Here is a 17,887-nt window from a genome sequence, read left to right as displayed (position 1 = left end):
AATTTCATGATTGTCAGATGGATGAATCTGAACTAGTTGTTGTTGAAGAACATCTTATTAACACCATGAGTTCCATGTCAAATATTTAATTGTGAAACTGGTATTTGGACATAGAACCCATTGTCAGTAACTTTTGGTACAGAGGACAAACATAGTCATATCATATCTACAACATAATAACGTCTGTATCAGATGCTACTCTGTGCCTAAATACTGGTCAGGCACTTAAATGATTTTATCTGCAGCTCATGATGTTAACAAGATATTCTTTTCATAGAGGCAATAATGTGGCATAATTAATGAAATTATTCATGTTTGTTCCCTGAAATGTTGTTTCTCATTATGATTTAAACAGTATGTGTAGCAGCTTTTATTCTCACTGTGACATTGTTGGAACTATACAAATTATCTTGACATTTTTAACAAAATAATGATTATTCAGAACCTGCTTAGTGAAATTTTAGTGTACATGTGCTTCTGGAGAATAAAAGAGAGAACTCTATATGATTCACTAGGTCTTAAAAGTAACTGGACCAGAACAGATAGTGCGAAAAAGGTGCACTGAACCTATTTCAAACAAATGATATTAACAGGTGTTGTGGGAAGGTTATCTTTAAGGTATTTTGTAGAATTCTGTATTTGTTTGTTTAGAAATTAATATCCATATTTAACATAGTAGTTATCAATCAGTATGCCATGATGCTATCTTCACTCTCCAGTATCAATTGTTCCTGCATTGATAACCTCTCTGTGTTCTAGGGTTTTGTGCTGCCGCTGCTGTTAGCCCTTTTGCAGTGAATACTGTTACTCTTCGTGGACTTTTTAGATCTGATTGTGGATTGCATTTATACTCTGTGTGACAAGTTGTTTTATTCTGTCTTTTGGACTTATGCTGCACTGTTTTGATTGTGTTTAAATTATGTCAGTTATTTCCACTGCAAGAAGAAAACTTTAATATTAAAAGAAATGTTTGGTTCCCTTTGAGCTTAAGGATTTAATTTTATATAATGCCCAAATTTGCAGGTTAGTTTTAATCTTATTAAACAACAGAAATCTGTAATGAGTTGCAGATTTCATAGTGATATCAATATTAATGTAATAGAAAAGTCAGTCCTCCATTTAAAAGCCAAAAGAAGAAACAAGAAAATAGAAATAAATGTGTATTCAACAAATGATATTTGTGACGGTTTGTCAGAAGTAAGTAATAAAAGTATGTTTTCTTCTCACTTGAAGAATTTCCACCTCTTATGTCAGTTTCTCCTAGCTATCATATTGTTTTGTGCTTTCATTTATACGCTGAGTAGGCAGTAACCTATCTTAGTGCAGTTTCATGTTCTTACTGCACTTTTCTAAATGCCTCAATTCTGCTTTACTAGCAAATTAACCCCTATCTTTGTTGTATTGCCTCAGCTTGTATTACATTCTTCCTTAGTCATAGAAAAAAGTTTCATATTGAGTTACTTTGTGCATTTTCAAGTCTTACATTCTGTTCTTTCTTCATCCTCACAATAGATTTACCTTATCTGCCATATTCATATGAGGTTTCTTGATATTTACAGTTGGGTACACTGTCTGAGATATCTGTGTATCAAATTTACATGGACTTTTTCATTTACCAGGAACAATAGGAATTATGTATCAGTAGAATGAGTAATCATATCAACAACAAAAAATATAAACTGTTCTTAGGCTTTTCAGAAAGTGAGATGTAGAGAATTTCGTATGTATTAAATGTTTGTTTTTTATTGTTGGAATTAGTTGTTCAGATTCATAATTTCAGAATATTTTATATTTTGTTTGTATTGTCATATATCGTGGTTTGATGTATAACAGACTGAATCACTGACGTCCTTAAAAGACAATTTATTATTTTCTAATGTTTTTACACCAATTTAATAGAATTGATAGGTTTTATGTATTTTTTTGATCACTTTTTCTTTTGTGTTGTGTGAGAGTTGCTGTATTATTTAGTTGTTGATCTGTAAGAAGTGCAGTCTAATCCATGACATATTTTTGCTAAACTCTCCAGAACAAGTAAAATTGTCTCCACTTTCCACTGAAAGCTGTAATAACTCAAGGATACTCAGGAATGTAAGTCGTATGAGAACAAGTTTTAGATTGTTACCTTGCATTGTGTATCACAATACAATACTGGGATCATTTTTGAAGATTGTGAAATGCAATTGTGTAGCATAAAGTTAGTGAAAAATATGTAACTGAAACAAGACTTCTTTCTATGTTGTGACTTAATATTTTAGTGGAACTAAGTATTTTCTCTTTAGTTGATAGCAGCAGTTAAGTGCAAAGTTTTAAGTAATAAAATAAAAATGCAGTGAACATTTGTAAGAAGTACTTTAAAATAAGAAATTCAAGAATGGCAGATGTATATGTTCAAATGAGTGAATAAGTATAATAAATTTAAAGGCTCCTATCTCACTGCTTATGTATATATTTTTTTATGAAGATTTAATGATGATGCAATTTTTATTTTGATTTACTCTTTGTAATCTTTTATTCAGTGGTTCATTACACTTACAAAAAGTTACTCCCTTACTCTGTTACATGTGCCAACTGCAGAACTGGCAGTGTTGACATTAATAGAGTATCAGTGGGGCAACTCTGCCTGACAGAACTGCCTTTCTCATAAAATATTATTAAAAGATACTAATATGACAGACTGTTTCATATCACAACACTGTAAAACTCACAAAAAAGACAAAACATAATCAGGTTGGAAGTAGATTTCAATGGAAGTCATTCTCTACCGATGTCTCACTTTTTCATGCCTCTATAGATGATAAGCAAGTGCCACACATCAGTTATACAGCACACTGACAAAACAAAATCTTAGCCTCTTACCTGTCGGGTAAGACTTTATCATGAAGGTCAGACCTTCTATTCCTTCTGAATTATCTATAAACAAGATTGTAGGTTTGGAGCAACATACAGTGAATTTCATTTGGGTACATTCATTCACCTGACATAAAAAGCAAAAGTCTGTATTCAATGAAACATCAGCTACCAAAAGGCAAATGTTCATGCTACCGGTAATTTTGAAGGCCAAAATGCAAATTGGCACAATTTTGAAATTTGAAGAGCTGTGACATGCAGTCAGGCATGGCTCTTTTACATCATGGACGGTTAGTGCAAGCAGTACTAGTTTTATTGCATTAAACATTTTCGAGTGATACATGTGTCTAAATTTTAACTATGACCATAGTTACTAAAATACGTATTCAGTTTTCTTTTTGTAACTGTCTAAATACTTAACTCTGTTCTGTAGACGTATACTGGTTACTGAGCGTGCAAAATACACAGCCAAATAAGTCCTCCTCCCCCCCCCCCCTTAACATTTTATGTTAAGGTTGCCTGCTTATCTTGCTCAGAAGGTAGTTTGATACATTGCTGTTAATCGTTTCCTCCAGAAATTCAGCAAAAATTAGAGATGGATCTGGTACTAGCCTGTGACCTGATCTGCAGCCAATTTAAATAGTAGGTGCTGGCTTTAAGATACTTATTTTGATTGTTTGACCTTGTTTGTGAGTGAATAAATAAATAATGCAGGTATACCAAATTGTCAAGGCTACCAACAGTAAACAAAAACGAGAAATTTTGTTACAACTGCCATACTTTTATGTATCGCTGACAACAGGTAAATGGGTCTTATGAAATTACAAGGCTTGTAATTAATGTGACTGCAGCTGGAGTACGCCAGGACTTTTCACTTAAAACTTGCTGCAAGGAAAGATACACAGTTTTAAATATCAGCGAGGGTTTCTGCTGTGGCTCCGAACAGCAATCAACATGTTAAAACTTAAAATTCCATAATCTTTCATGGCTCACTGATTTTTAAATAGCTCCCAAACAAAACAAAAAAAATTCTAAAAGATAATCTTCTGCATTGGATTTCCAGATTGAACTGTTAGTCTGTTACTGAACACAACTGATTTATTGCCGATAGACATTATATACAGAAACGTGCAGGGGAAAACTATGAAGAGTGCATGATATCGAGCGTTACCGTTAGCCAAATAGTGCACAAGATTGTTTGATGGTTGACAAGTTTCGTGAGGTGGAGAAATGTTTCTTCATGTGTGTTTGAACATACTCTCAACTTTGATTGTAACGTTCCTGTAATCTCAGCCAGTGGAGATAGTGGCACATTTCGTGACTACTCCATTAATAAACTTGTGAGGTTGCAGTTTTTACTTCAATCCCCCCTCCTATTAACACAACTTGGTAACAGTGCAGACTGATGAACCATGCTCATCCTCCTATAGAGTGGTTCCCATGATTACAGACCTGCATTGATGGTATCACTTCCCTGTACACCTGTATCACCAGTGTACAGGCACAGGCACTCAGAAATACAATGTCATTTACATATTCCGACCATGTTTGGGTCCATGTACGAGGGTGGTTTGAAAAGTTCTCGGAATCACCATGAGAGGTCAGCACTAGCGCAACAAGTTGTTCACGTGATATTCAATGGACTATTGCCTGTAAACATGTGCCATGTCAAGTGCTTTGGTGGTGACGTGCCTCTGTTGTTGTTCCCACGTAGTGACATGCAAAGACAAAAAAAAAGAGAGATTCGAGCAGTGATTAAGTACTTCGTAAAGAAAGGTATGAAAGCAAAGGACATTCATGCTGAATTCGCAGTGGTCGTCCAAGATGTGTCACTCCAGAAATCATTGCAAAAGTGCACAAAATGGTCATGGAGGATCACTAATCTGAAGTACATGAAATTGCTCACACTTGCCAGATGTAATCTGAAAGGGTATATAACAGTAACTGAGGAATTAGAAATGAAAAAATTATCTGCAAGATGGGTGCTGCGACATCACTGGATCAGAAACATGCCATTGCCATGGAAAAATTACGCGAACTAAGGCATGAATTGCCACATCCACCTTATTCACCCGATATTGCTCTGTCAGACTTCCATCTCTTCCCAAAACTGAAAATTTTTCTTAGTGGATGAAGATTCACTTCAAACGAAGAATTGATAGCTGGAGTTGACAACTATTTTGCAGGCCTGAAGAACACTCATTTTCGAGATGGGATCAAGGCACTGGAACTTCATTGACTAAGTGCATTAATCTATGAGCAGTCTACATTGAAAAATAATAAAAATTTCTGTGATGTAAATACTTTTATTCTTTTCCATTCCAAGAACTTTATTTATTTGTGTATCAGTGTGTGTAATATTTGTAACAGTAATCGTATAACATTGTACTCTTTATTTACTGCAACACTATTGGAAAATGAAAGTTTGGGGGAAAACAGTTTCTAGATAATAGGCTGAAATTGAGTTTCAAATTCTCCTGCATATCACATACATACTTTTGTTTTTTCAAGTGTTTTACCAGGATCGTCAATAAACACCTTGTCACTTTATAGGACTGACATTGATTTGTTGAACTTCTAATTGAACAACATAATGTCTATAAGGCATTCGCTGCCCTTGCTGACGAACCATTAAACAGTACATCAATAATCCTTCAAAATTCCCTTCTGTTTGTCTACTGAAGAAATGAACTGAACAAGAGAAATGACACCTTGAAGAGTGCAAAGAATGGAGTGAGTGCTTCAGCATTTTGGATCAGTGAAAGCTAGGCACACTTTAAATTCCTATCCAAGTCTGATTACATTAAACAAATTTTCTATGATGGTTACTAGGTAAATGTTAAAATATTAAGCTGTATTGCAGAAACTGCACTGCAGTAAGGCAGTCAACATGTGATACTCTGTTAAGGTGCAATATTAATAATAATGAAACCTAAAGGCAACATGTTTTAATTTTTGCTGATTTACAGAGAGCATGAGTGAACTTTTATTCTAACAGAAACATCAACTCAGTAAGTGTACACTAAGACACTGGTGAAACAGAAATCAGAAATGAAATTTTAAATGTTTTTACTCAGGTCACATTTTATAGGAAACGCTCTAAATCCCTGACTTGAACTTCACTACAAACTTAACACCGTGGAAGCACTGACAGCAGCAACTTAATCATAAGACTGTACAGTAAACAAACAGAACTTCAGAAAACTCGTCATCAATTGGCTGTCGTTTTGTCACAGCTCCACAACAGTACATTTCTGACATGGTTATTTGGAAAATTTTGTTTGGTTCAGCATTCCTTACCCTGCTCTGATCTTATCAGGTTGTTTTTTCTGATCATAATTTTATAAAAACTATATTGCAACATCTACTTTGTGATTTACTGTAATGTGAAGAGTGTGGTAAAACTAGTGTGGACCACAATGACTGCACACATACTTAGGCTTTCTTTTGTGGCATAGCATAGGTGTGAGAAACATATGATAAAGAAGGAAGACCTTCGACAGTATGGGACTCTTAAACAGAAAGCTGAATATGATATCAATGTTTGCACTGTAAATAAAAACTGACACTAGGTATACAAATGTGAAATAAAAATGAAATCTTCTGAAGACCTTCTGAGGGAATTGGGACAGAGAAAAGCAAACGGATGAAGAAAACTTGCAATAAAGCCCTAAAGATCACACATTGCTGATTGACCAGTGGTGTCATTTGTATGCTCTCCTCACTGTGTCCAACTTTCCAAATCTTAGAGCTCTGTTTATCATTTAAGTAGCTCTGCAACCGGCTTTCACCCCAGTCCATTCCTCCACAGATGAATTCAGGTGGTGCCAGTAACTGAATCTGGGTCCTCCACATGACAAACATGCTGACCACTGGATTACAACACTGGAAAAATGAAGCAATATAAGCAGAGGAATGGCTTTGTTACTTGAGACTCCTCTTCACATTTTGTACTTTTTGCATTTTTCTACTTACTTTTAGTTTTCAAAAGACAAATGTGCATTTTGCAATTGTGTATTCTTCAGCCCTGCTTAAGATTTTGTTTTAACTGTGTGCATTTGCTATTCATCTATTTTATCTTTTTTGTATTCATTTCTCCATCACTCTCCTCCCCCTGCCCTCCCTCCCCCATCAAAGTTTCATATCATTAGGTTAGGGTCCTTTAAGCAATGCTTAGCATTTTCTTTATTAAGACTAGGCTTTCTGCTTGCTGTTTCATTCATAATACCTACATATTTTTCCCCCGTCTCTCATCAAAAGTGAGTCCAGTCATAGAAAATGCTCTAGTTAGGTAATTTAATTTTTTCACATTCCACATGTTTGTAAGTTATATATTTCATATGGCACTTTTAACATTTTGGTAACATGATTTACAGTAACAGTGGGGTGGATCTTTTATTGCCATATCCAATCTAACACACAAAATCTTTAATATATATTAAACACTAATCACTTGATGTATTTCTTGAAATTTGTACCTATCCTAATGCCTAACTGTGAATTTCCATTCACTTAATCTCATTAACTAATACTTATTCCATCTTTAAGGATCAGGCACAGATCAGGGGTTAAGCAATATAATTTCCCCTGCTGCAAATATTTTATATTTTTCAGATTCTTACATATTTTCTTTGCATTCTGTTTATCTGTGCTTTTTAATTTCATTCTTAGCTCAGCTGGTTTGTAAGTGTTTTAATGCAGATTTCCCTGTCAGTCTGTCCTGTTGGGGCCCCCCTTAGCTGGATTTTTTAAATGATTTCCCCAGTTAGGTTCCCATTAACTTTATTTCTTCCAATACTGTGGTTCTGAAAGCTATGGCTTTGACTTCCCTCTTGTGCCTTTTCTCCTGCCATTTGGCAAGCAAAATATTTTCTACTTATACAGGGTTATTACAAATGATTGAAGCGATTTCACAGCTCTACAATAACTTTATTATTTGAGATATTTTCACAATGCTTTGCACACACATACAAAAACTCAAAAAGTTTTTTTAGGCATTCACAAATGTTCGATATGTGCCCCTTTAGTGATTCGGCAGACATCAAGCCAATAATCAAGTTCCTCCCACACTCGGCGCAGCATGTCCCCATCAATGAGTTCAAAAGCATCGTTGATGCGAGCTCGCAGTTCTGGCACGTTTCTTGGTAGAGGAGGTTTAAACACTGAATCTTTCACATAACCCCACAGAAAGAAATCGCATGGGGTTAGAGAGCGTGGAGGCCATGACATGAATTAACTGATCATGATCTTCACCACGACCGATCCATCGGTTTTCCAATCTCCTGTTTAAGGAATGCCGAACATCATGATGGAAGTGCGGTGGAGCACCATCCTGTTGAAAGATGAAGTCGGCGCTGTCGGTCTCCAGTTGTGGCAGGAGCCAATTTTCCAGCATGTCCAGATACACATGTCCTGTAACATTTTTTTCGCAGAAGAAAAAGGGGCCGTAAACTTTAAACCTTGAGATTGCACAAAACACGTTAACTTTTGGTGAATTGCGAATTTGCTGCACGAATGCGTGAGGATTCTCTACCGCACAGATTCGCACATTGTGTCTGTTCACTTCACCATTGAGAAAAAATGTTGCTTCATCACTGAAAACAAGTTTCGCACTGAACGCATCCTCTTCCATGAGCTGTTGCAACCGTGCCGAAAATTCAAAGTGTTTGACTTTGTCATCGAGTGTTGGGGCTTGTAGCAATTGTAAACGGTAAGGCTTCTGCTTTAGCCTTTTCCGTAAGATTTTCCAAACCGTCGGCTGTGGTACGTTTAGCTCCCTGCTTGCTTTATTCGTCAACTTCTGCGGGCTACGCGTGAAACTTGCCCGCACGCGTTCAACCGTTTCTTCGCCCACTGCAGGCCGACCCGTTGATTTCCCCTTACAGAGGCATCCAGAAGCTTTAAACTGCGCATACCATCGCCGAATGGCGTTATCAGTTGTTGGATCTTTGTTGAACTTCGTCCTGAAGTGTCGTTGCACTGTTATGACTGACTGATGCGAGTGCATTTCAAGCACGACATACGCTTTCTCGGCTCCTGTCGCCATTTTGTCTCACTGCGCGCTCTGGCGGCAGAAACCTGAGGTGCAGCTTCAGCCGAACAAAACTTATGAGTTTTTCTACGTATCTGTAGTGTGTCGTGACCACATGTCAATGAATGGAGCTACAGTGAATTTATGAAATCGCTTCAATCATTTGTAATAGCCCTGTATTTGACAGCTTCATTAGAAGACCAGTTTCCTTATAAAAGTATTCATGATATATGAGAGAGGTTGGGGGGTGGGGTGGGGGGGGAGGAGCTAGAAGCAAATTCAGCAACTGGCTGGAAGTTGCCTACAGTGATGCCTTCTTTAACTGTAGGATAGAACCAAATACTCATACATGTTTGTGAACACTATATATCAAAGTTAAATTACTACATCATTTTTGAAAGGCATTTTATTGTAAAAATAGATTTGTGCAAAAAGCATTACATCAGTGTACAAGCATTCATATTTTTCTTCTCACAAAGTGCACAAAATTATTCCTCTTCACTTTGAATTAAATTTTGGATATCAGCTTGATGACATTCTTGCTGTGATTTTGTTACCCATCCTTCTGAGGCCTCCCTGTCACTGATGAAAATAACATAAGTTTACAATATTATAAATTTTATCAATGAGAAAATTTTAATTGATCATCCTATTAAAATGACAGCACCAGTTCCACTTCTATTTTTATGTTACATACCACGACTGATTTCATACCCTAATGCTGTTCTCTCATGATGTCTGACTTAGCCACTGGATAATGGCCGTTGGGGACCAAGAATGGTCCTTATCTTTAAAAGTACAACTGATACTGTCCCGTTATTCCAAATTAGTACTTCTCTTGTGGACCATGATCCATATGCTGGAAAATAAACCTATAGGAGACCGACTGGCTGGCAGGTATTGAAGCAGCTGCCTGATGCCTTCTTGCATCATTGATGACTCAGTAACTAGGCTCACTAGCATAACAATGAACAGCTCTGCATCAGCACTGCCCCTGTGCTAGCCAAGCGCTTGTGCCAGATCAGCAACAGGCAATGGCCACCACTACAACCACAGACCATTCTGCCTAGATGAACTTATCCTGTGATGCTGCAATCAGTGCTGCCACCCACTTTCTTTAGCACTACCAAGTGCCCAACTGCAACCTGGCAGAGACCCTAAATCCACCACCTTGTCATAATAAATGTACCAACCATCTTGAGCTGATGTCATCCTGGTCTTCGGCAATGACTATCCTTACATGTAATTGCACCTTGAGGTGTGGCTCTGATAAAATCGTGAGTGTGCCACTATGTACTTTTAGGAATCACCTCCTGAAAGTACATTATGGGCAGTCACTGAGCCTCCTTGTAATAGATAATATTTTTCACTTGTGTGAAATGATGAAAAATGATAGAATCCAATTTAAGAGACTGTTGCCACGAAAGCAACTTCCACAATGAAATATACCACCTTTTGATCTACAACCCAAACAACAATGGGGAAAAGTCCATACAACACTGAGAATTCTGTGTTGTGGTAGAGATGAGATGCAGAAAACATTAACTGTCTAGTCATTCTGCCATTTCATCAACGTACTTTTTCTTTTTTTTTTTAAAAAAAATCACTTATTTCAGACATTTCCTCCTCCTCTACTGCATATTTACAAAATATCAGTCTCCCCATAAAAGGCCACACTAGTCCATTTAGTGTACTGTAAATGGGTTACAACTGGTACCAGGCAGCCGTTTGACCCTTCATTGCTGATTTACGTTATGGCAGTGATGTGACATGTATGTGACAGTTGTATGAAATGGCACAATGGAGCTATTGTGTTTGGACATTTCCATGATCACACTACGAATGAAGTTGCCCGGTTTGTTGATGTATCAACACAGGCTGTCCAATATGTGTATGATGAATGGTGTATGACTTGACATCACGTAACACTGTGTAATATCAGTGATCGTGTCAAGATCGTAACTGGCACTGACCGTAGACCAGTGTTTCAAACCCATCAGCAATTGCTGCCATCAGTGAACCTCAAACAGTTCCCGAGTGAACTTTGTGAAGGGAATTGCATGCAATGGACACTTACAGTTGCATACCATGCAAGGTCCAAACACAGAAACCAGCCAGTAACTGACTGAATGTGTTTAGTGTGGCATGCCTTTTTTTTTTTTTTTTTTTTTTCTCTCCAAATGATGGAAGGCATCAACAGCTCAATGAGACATTCCAACAGCAATTTGTGGAGGGTGTAGTTCAGGCCAGGTGTAGCACTGTCAACACTTGTTTGGCACTACTAAGTAACACAGAAGCACTGCCGCAGATGTCACAAACAGGCTGTGGACACCAGTAGGTGCAGAACTAAAGCAGCATCGCATCAGATGCAGCAATACTATCACAGTCTGTTTCCTCACTGTGAGCTGAGACGGGCCAACACTCTTGGTACCATTGATGCAGCAGTAAAGTGGGCTGATCATGGCAAAGGCAGGCCAACTGCCACACATTCTTGCCACCACCTTGTTTTGATGTAAGTGGTTGAAGCAATGCTTCAGCACAACAAGCAAACAAATAACCATCATTAGCCAAAAGGATTGCAGACTAGCACCACCACCCACAAAGAGGCCCACACCAGGTGACATGGTTTTGCAAGATGCCACCAGGACATTTGGGGTCCACCACCAACAAGGAGACTTCTGCTTCAAAGCCCATTCCTGTTGACTTGCCACCTTTGCTAGTGGGCCATCTTTGGGCTCACTTCAGCTGCACTTGGATTTCTGCCTTGGAGGGCAGCCATTTGTGACCAGGGCAGTGCAGCAATCCATCTGTCTTACTTGTGGAGACAAACTGATGCTGCTATCACACCTCAACTGGCCCACTAAATCACAAGATCTTAATCTTGTAGAAAATGTGTTAGTAACTCAATGCGATCTAATCATCAATATGTGGATACGACACAACAGAAGAAGAAACTTGTTGATTCTTTCCCACTGAGGATTTTTTAAAGGTTAGAGACAGTGTTAAGTGATATAAACGTGACATCTCCTGATGGGGGAGTCTAATTTTTTGTCCGTTGTGCTTACACTTCGTAAAAGCGAATGTACTTCCAAGAGCCTGGAAATTTTCAAATAAACATTCCACTGAATGCAACTATTTTGTTTTTCACTGTCATTTCATAATGATATTACAACATTTTACCTTAATAATGTATAGTCACTGTTACTCTCCTCTAATCTGCGTGCTTTTCGCATCAAATGAACAGCAAATATAAAAAGGCACAGGAGCAATATAACAGAACCTGCAAAAGAAGAAAACTACAAATAAATAGCAACGCCTCGAAATATTCAGCTAATTACAGATACATTAAATGTCCTCAAAGTGAGTCGTCATGCAGATAAAAGTCTTTATTTCATAACTCACTACAATGGCTATCTTTTAGAGATAGCAACTTTGCATTTAGGAAATTTAAAACACTTAAACCTCTAAAAGTAATGTACACAAATAGGTGATAAAAGGCAATAAGATTCACAAAAAGAATAACATCCCCACAATGAACAGTGAGAACAAAGGAACGAAAACATTTACAACAGAGGTGGAGCAATAGGCCAGTTAGACAAAGATAGGGGAAATATTTTAGGAAGCATCTGCCTACAATGAGCTTCCTGGAAAATGTTAATCAGGAAATCCATAGAACAAATTAAACCCAATTCTTTCTGAATGTCTAAGGAACTGCACCAGTTTACTTGAGGAAGAAAAAGAAGAACATTTACAGCTTAACCTGCAAAAAGACTTACAGAAATGTGCACACCAAAGTTCATGAATCAAGTAGTATGTGGCTTCAGTGAGTGCACTGAAAGAACAGAAGGAAATCTTGCGTCTTCTGCATCCATTAGATTAGATCTGGGGTGCAAATATGTGCCATAAATAAGTTATGAAAATTCATGCAGGAGGTATACTTAACCATTAATAGAAAGGAACAAACATTGTATTTCTAAGCTGATAATACATCTCCAGGAACTGAGTGTAAACTGATAATCTTTGCTTGCAATGAGAGCTGTCACCTATAAATAATAATAAAAAATATATTACTGTGGGTAGCAGGTCTTGAGGATAGATAAGTGTTAAGAAAGGGGATGGCAGATGTGACTGAATGAGGTGGAATTAGTGGGTGTGAAATGGGATAGAACGGACAAAGGGTGAGGTTTGGGGAGGAGTTCGTAGGACGAGATACAAGATCGTGTGGCACCAGAAAAGTGTGGGAAAGAGCATGCAAAAATACAGGAGAGTGACACAGGAAGTGTGATCAGTTTGAAGGTATAGGATTAATGATATCGGCAAGAGTAAATGACACGAGATGCTGCGCCAACAGACAGTGATCTTGTAGCCTTCTGTTGTGTATGGCCAAAATGGTCGATACAGTGTAGCTCATAATTATAGCATGCAGTGTGGTTTGTAGGGCGACAATAGAAACACAGAAAAGAAGAGAAAGAAGGTAGGACGCTGACTATAGTAATGCACTGGAAAATAGTAACAAAGGAAAACAGCATTGGGTTAGGATTGAAGAAAAGCCATCAGAAAAAATAAAACAATGGAAAATCCAGGATGGAATGTAAGAATATTATGAAAAGGAAAGTTCCTACTTACCATATAGCGGAGATGCTGAGTCGCAGACAGGCACAACAAAAAGCCTGTCACAAATAAGCTTTCGGCCAACGAGGCCTTTGTCAAAAACAGACGACATGCTGGCGTACGTGCACGCACATGACTGCAGTCTCTGACAGCTGAAGCCACACAGAGGAGCAGCAGCAGTGCATGATGGGAGTAGCATCTGGATGGGGTAAGGAGGAGGCTGGGGTGGAGAAGGGGAGGGATATTAGGGTAGGGGTGGGGGACAGTGAATTGGTGGTAGGAAGTGTGTAGGGACAATGTGGGAGGGGGGGAGAGAGAGAGAGAGAGAGAGAGAGAGAGAGAAAGAGAGAAAAGGGCAGCTAGGTGCAGTTGGGAGGTTAGACAGAGTGCAGGGAAGAGGTGGGGGGGGGGGGGGGGGGAGGCAACTGAAAAGGAGGGAAGTAATAATGGAATGAGGGCTACGTAGTGCTGGAACGGGAACAGTCAAAGGGTTGGATGGGTGAGGACAATGACTAATGAAGGTTGAGGCCAGGAGGGTTACAGGAACGCAAGATATATTTATATATTTCAGGGAGAGTGCTTCACAGACTGTGCCATATGAATCCTTCCTACGAACACCAGCTTTTCTGAACTGTGCAGGTGGGAACTCTACCTGCAATATACCCTACGTTCCTGTAACCCTCCTGGCCTCACCCTTCGTTAGTCATGGTCCTCACCCATCCAACCCCTTCCCTGTTCCCATTCCAGCACTACACAGTCCTTATTCCACCAACACACCCAGTTCTACTTCTCTCCTTTTCTGCTCGCCCCCCCCCCCCCTCCCCCCCCCCCCCCCCCCATCGCCCACCTCTGCCCCGCCACACTCCGTCTAACCTCCTGACTGCATCTAGCTGCCCTAACCTCTCTCCACCTTGTCCTTGCATGATGCCCAGCACCACTTCACTGTCCCCCACCTCTATCCTACTATCCCTCTCCCTCCCTGCCCCAGCGTCCTTACCCCACCCAGTTGCCACTCCCATCATGCACTGTTCCTGCTGCTTGCAGTGTGTCTTCACCTGCCAGAGACTGCAGTCGTGTGTGTGTGTGTGTGTGTGTGTGTGTGTGTGTGTGTGCGCGCGCACACGCCTGCGTGCATGCCATCTATTTTCAACAAAGGCCTCGTTACCCAAAAGGTTATTTGTGACAGTCTTTTTGTTGTAGCTATCTGCTATGGTGAGTAGCAACTTTCCTTCTCATAATATTGTTAAATGTCACAAAAAAATAACAACTACTTCTATTCTAACTGCACCCCAGTACATGCCTAGGGAAGCATTGTATATCTTGGCATGGCTTGTATGCACAACATCTGACACCAGAAAAATATAAATGCTTGCAAAACTGAAATGACAAAAAATACTGATTTCTCAGTAAGAGCATTAATACTGATGTCGATCCAAACTAGTCTATTTATATCCTTACATATCACTTGCCATCTGAACTTTTGGTGGCCATTAGTCATGGACAACAATGCCCAAGCACTGCCAAACATAAACAGGAGTCTAGTGTGAGCAGTGGCCAGGATGGGGAGTGTTTTAAGAAAGCTGTCAGTATGCTATTTAATTTATTGAATTATGTCACAGACAAGCATGTCATCATATGCAAGATAAAATGAGAGTATCTGGACCCATAGGCATGTAATTGAAGTATAATAATCAAGTCATTGGAACTAGTGTTTTCAGTAGCAGCCATTATCACTCAGAGTTAAAGAACCGTGATAAAATTACCACACTTTTTTAAAATGATTGTATTTTCATGAAATAGTTAACTAATGAAAATCTTAACAGTGGATGCAAAATTAAACTGGTGATTAACAAATGACATGCAGAACTGGGCTTTGCTAGACTGATCACTACTGCTGGCACAATAAACAAGTAATTAATTTCATGAAATGTTCTCATCCCAAATTTAACCTTTCATTTAAACTAACGAACTCAAATGTATATGAAACCAACACAAAAATGTCTCTATAGGCAACATAACTGAAATGGATAAGAAAAGAAGAGTGAAATGTCCGTACAGGCAATGAAGTCAGAAATTTTATCATACATAGCCTCTCCAATTATGCTGACAGCCTTTCTTTTTTTCCAAATTTACGGAAGTGTGCCATATTGGAACACCAGCAATTAGGTTGGTGCACAGGTTCGTACCATTTTTATTTTGCACATTGGTATTTTGGTTGATATGAGTTAATTGATCGACTGTCATTTTTTATTTGTCGTTCACTGTTGTTACTTGGTTTACATACTGCCATTTTGTCATTTGGAGTTCCCTGTTTAAGGAGGATCATTTTGATATTAATGACTCTCCACATTCAGGAAGACCTTCGGGGTTTGAAGAAGATCGTTTAAACACATTAATCCACTATTATCCACGTCAGTGCACTTGAGGACTGGCAAATGTGATGAGCTGTGATCATTCCATCATGTGACATTTGCATGCAATGGTAGGTTCAAAAATTGGATTTACGGGTACCACATGTTCTAAGTCAAAATCACAAAAATGAGCAGCTGAACATATATGTAGCTCTGCTTGCTAATCATCAATTGGTTCATGAGCAACACCAACCATTCCTATTCTGTATCATTACTGGTCACGAGAAATAGTGTCTTTATGCTAACATAAGGAAAAGAAAAGAATAGTTGAGCCAAACAAAACAGCAACTCCCCATACACAGACCTGTGCGCATCCACAAAAGATAATTTTATGCATGTGCTGGAAGAGCAACAGTGTGGTGTATTATGAATTTCTTGCCCTAGGTGTAACCATCACTGCTGCCATTATTGTCAACAACTGAGATGTCTTGCAGACACAATCTAAGAACAATGATCAGGAAGACAGCTGAAGTGACGCTATTCCACAATAATGCCCCCCCCCCCCCCTACTATTGCTGACAAAAAACACTATACAGTAACTGGATTGGTGAAATCATTCCAAACGCACCTTGTCCGCCTAATCTAGTGCCCTCAGATTTTCAACTATTCCACTAGCTATCTAACAACCTTCAAGGCACTTTCTTTCCAGATAAAAATGTGCTCCAAACATCGTCAATGAGTTCTTCACCTCAAAACCAAGAGATTTCTACAGTCAGTCATGGAATCAAAATGTCACCCAGTATTGGCAGACTGTTGCAAATAGTGAAGGAGACTATATTAGTTATATTATGTTATATTTTATGTTGAACTTATGGAAAAATGCTATGAACTCATGCACCAACCCAATATTTTCGCTATGACCAATTCTGTACATTAACTGTAATTTATTTTACAGAAAAGTCTAGAGATGCGTCGTTCGCAAACTAATGGGTCCAAAGGAACAGTTCATCAAGATGAACACGGAACAACTGAGGAACGAATCCTAAGGAACGATCTTTCATAGTTCACTTCAGTTGCGACTTTCTACTTATAGTTCCAAGGAACGGGAAACGGTCGGTCTCCTTCCTGCAACGGCATGTCGGCCGGTCTCGTTCCAGCCTTGGTCCCGTTCCCGTCTGTCTCAGTCTGGTCCCATTCCATTCTGTCTCAGTCTCGCCTTAGCGTCGCCACTCATTGCAGTTCCACTGCCGACTGCTCATAGTTTAGTTCAGTATCGAGTTGTTGTTCATTTGTTCACTGCGCATGCCCATTCTAGGTCTGTTTCAAACATTTTTTGAACTCTGAACTTCTGGTTCTTTTTTTATTGTATTCAGCGTCCATGACGTAATTATAAAATACATTTTAATTACGTAAATTATGTGGTGTGTAATTCATACATCTTTTTAGGTAACAAAACGGCATATCAGCTTACTTCACTATTTTGATAAACTGCAGAAGGAATACTTGTGAAAAGGCAAGATTTTGTTTATTATTACAAATGCCAAGGAAGTCGGCACGGCACACACGAGTGGCCATTTTCCGCCTTTTTTTACCCAAGGTAAAAGAGCATGTTCATTGTTATGGAAGGCAGACTGACGTAACAACCGATTGAAGCCCGCGCTCTATAATCTAGTGTCAGGTGTCACATTTTGTAAAGAGAATGTGATAACTTCTACAATATTATTTCAATGGCACAGGGTAGCGCACAAAAAAAAAATCGGCCACAAGTACTGGACTGCTCATTGCCGCCCACCAATCATCATCTATTGTTTCAATGTTGTTGTTTGCATTAGCTCATTTGTTATTTCTTCACTGCCTAATTATTACATGTTTATCTATTCTGCTCGTAGTGGTCAACAAATCGTGTGTAACTGGTGAGGTACTTAGGGCCGGATTTTCATGCGCCACCCTATATTGTTTCACTACGATCAGCCAGATAATGCTACAGTTGGCTAAACGAGAAGTTTTGCAGATTCACGAACATTACAAGTTTGTGAGAATTCTG

The 17,887-nt window shown here is 38.8% G+C and overlaps 2 protein-coding genes across 2 annotated transcripts in view; one reads left to right on the top strand and one right to left on the bottom strand.

Annotated features, from left to right (window-relative positions):
* LOC124605549 (lipase maturation factor 2-like) overlaps positions 1-2,436 on the top strand; it is a 77,043-nt gene extending 74,607 nt beyond the window's left edge. The window contains exon 12 of the mRNA XM_047137306.1: positions 760-2,436. The gene's annotated coding sequence lies outside the window, so the exon portion shown is untranslated. The remainder of the gene's footprint in view (positions 1-759) is intronic.
* A 6,833-nt stretch (positions 2,437-9,269) lies between these two features.
* Positions 9,270-17,887, bottom strand: part of LOC124605700 (ectonucleotide pyrophosphatase/phosphodiesterase family member 5-like) — a 31,820-nt gene continuing 23,202 nt past the window's right edge. The window contains exons 5-6 of the mRNA XM_047137561.1: positions 12,062-12,161; positions 9,270-9,463 (exon numbers count right to left, since the gene is read on the bottom strand). Coding sequence (XP_046993517.1) covers positions 9,370-9,463; positions 12,062-12,161 — 194 coding nt within the window. The 3' untranslated portion in view covers positions 9,270-9,369. The remainder of the gene's footprint in view (positions 9,464-12,061; positions 12,162-17,887) is intronic.

The sequence above is a fragment of the Schistocerca americana genome, chromosome 3 (genome assembly GCF_021461395.2).
Source record: "Schistocerca americana isolate TAMUIC-IGC-003095 chromosome 3, iqSchAmer2.1, whole genome shotgun sequence".
In the NCBI taxonomy this organism is placed as follows: Eukaryota; Metazoa; Arthropoda; class Insecta; order Orthoptera; family Acrididae; genus Schistocerca; species Schistocerca americana.
Note: the sequence above shows the minus strand (reverse complement) of the source record. Positions and strands in the feature narration are given on the sequence as shown.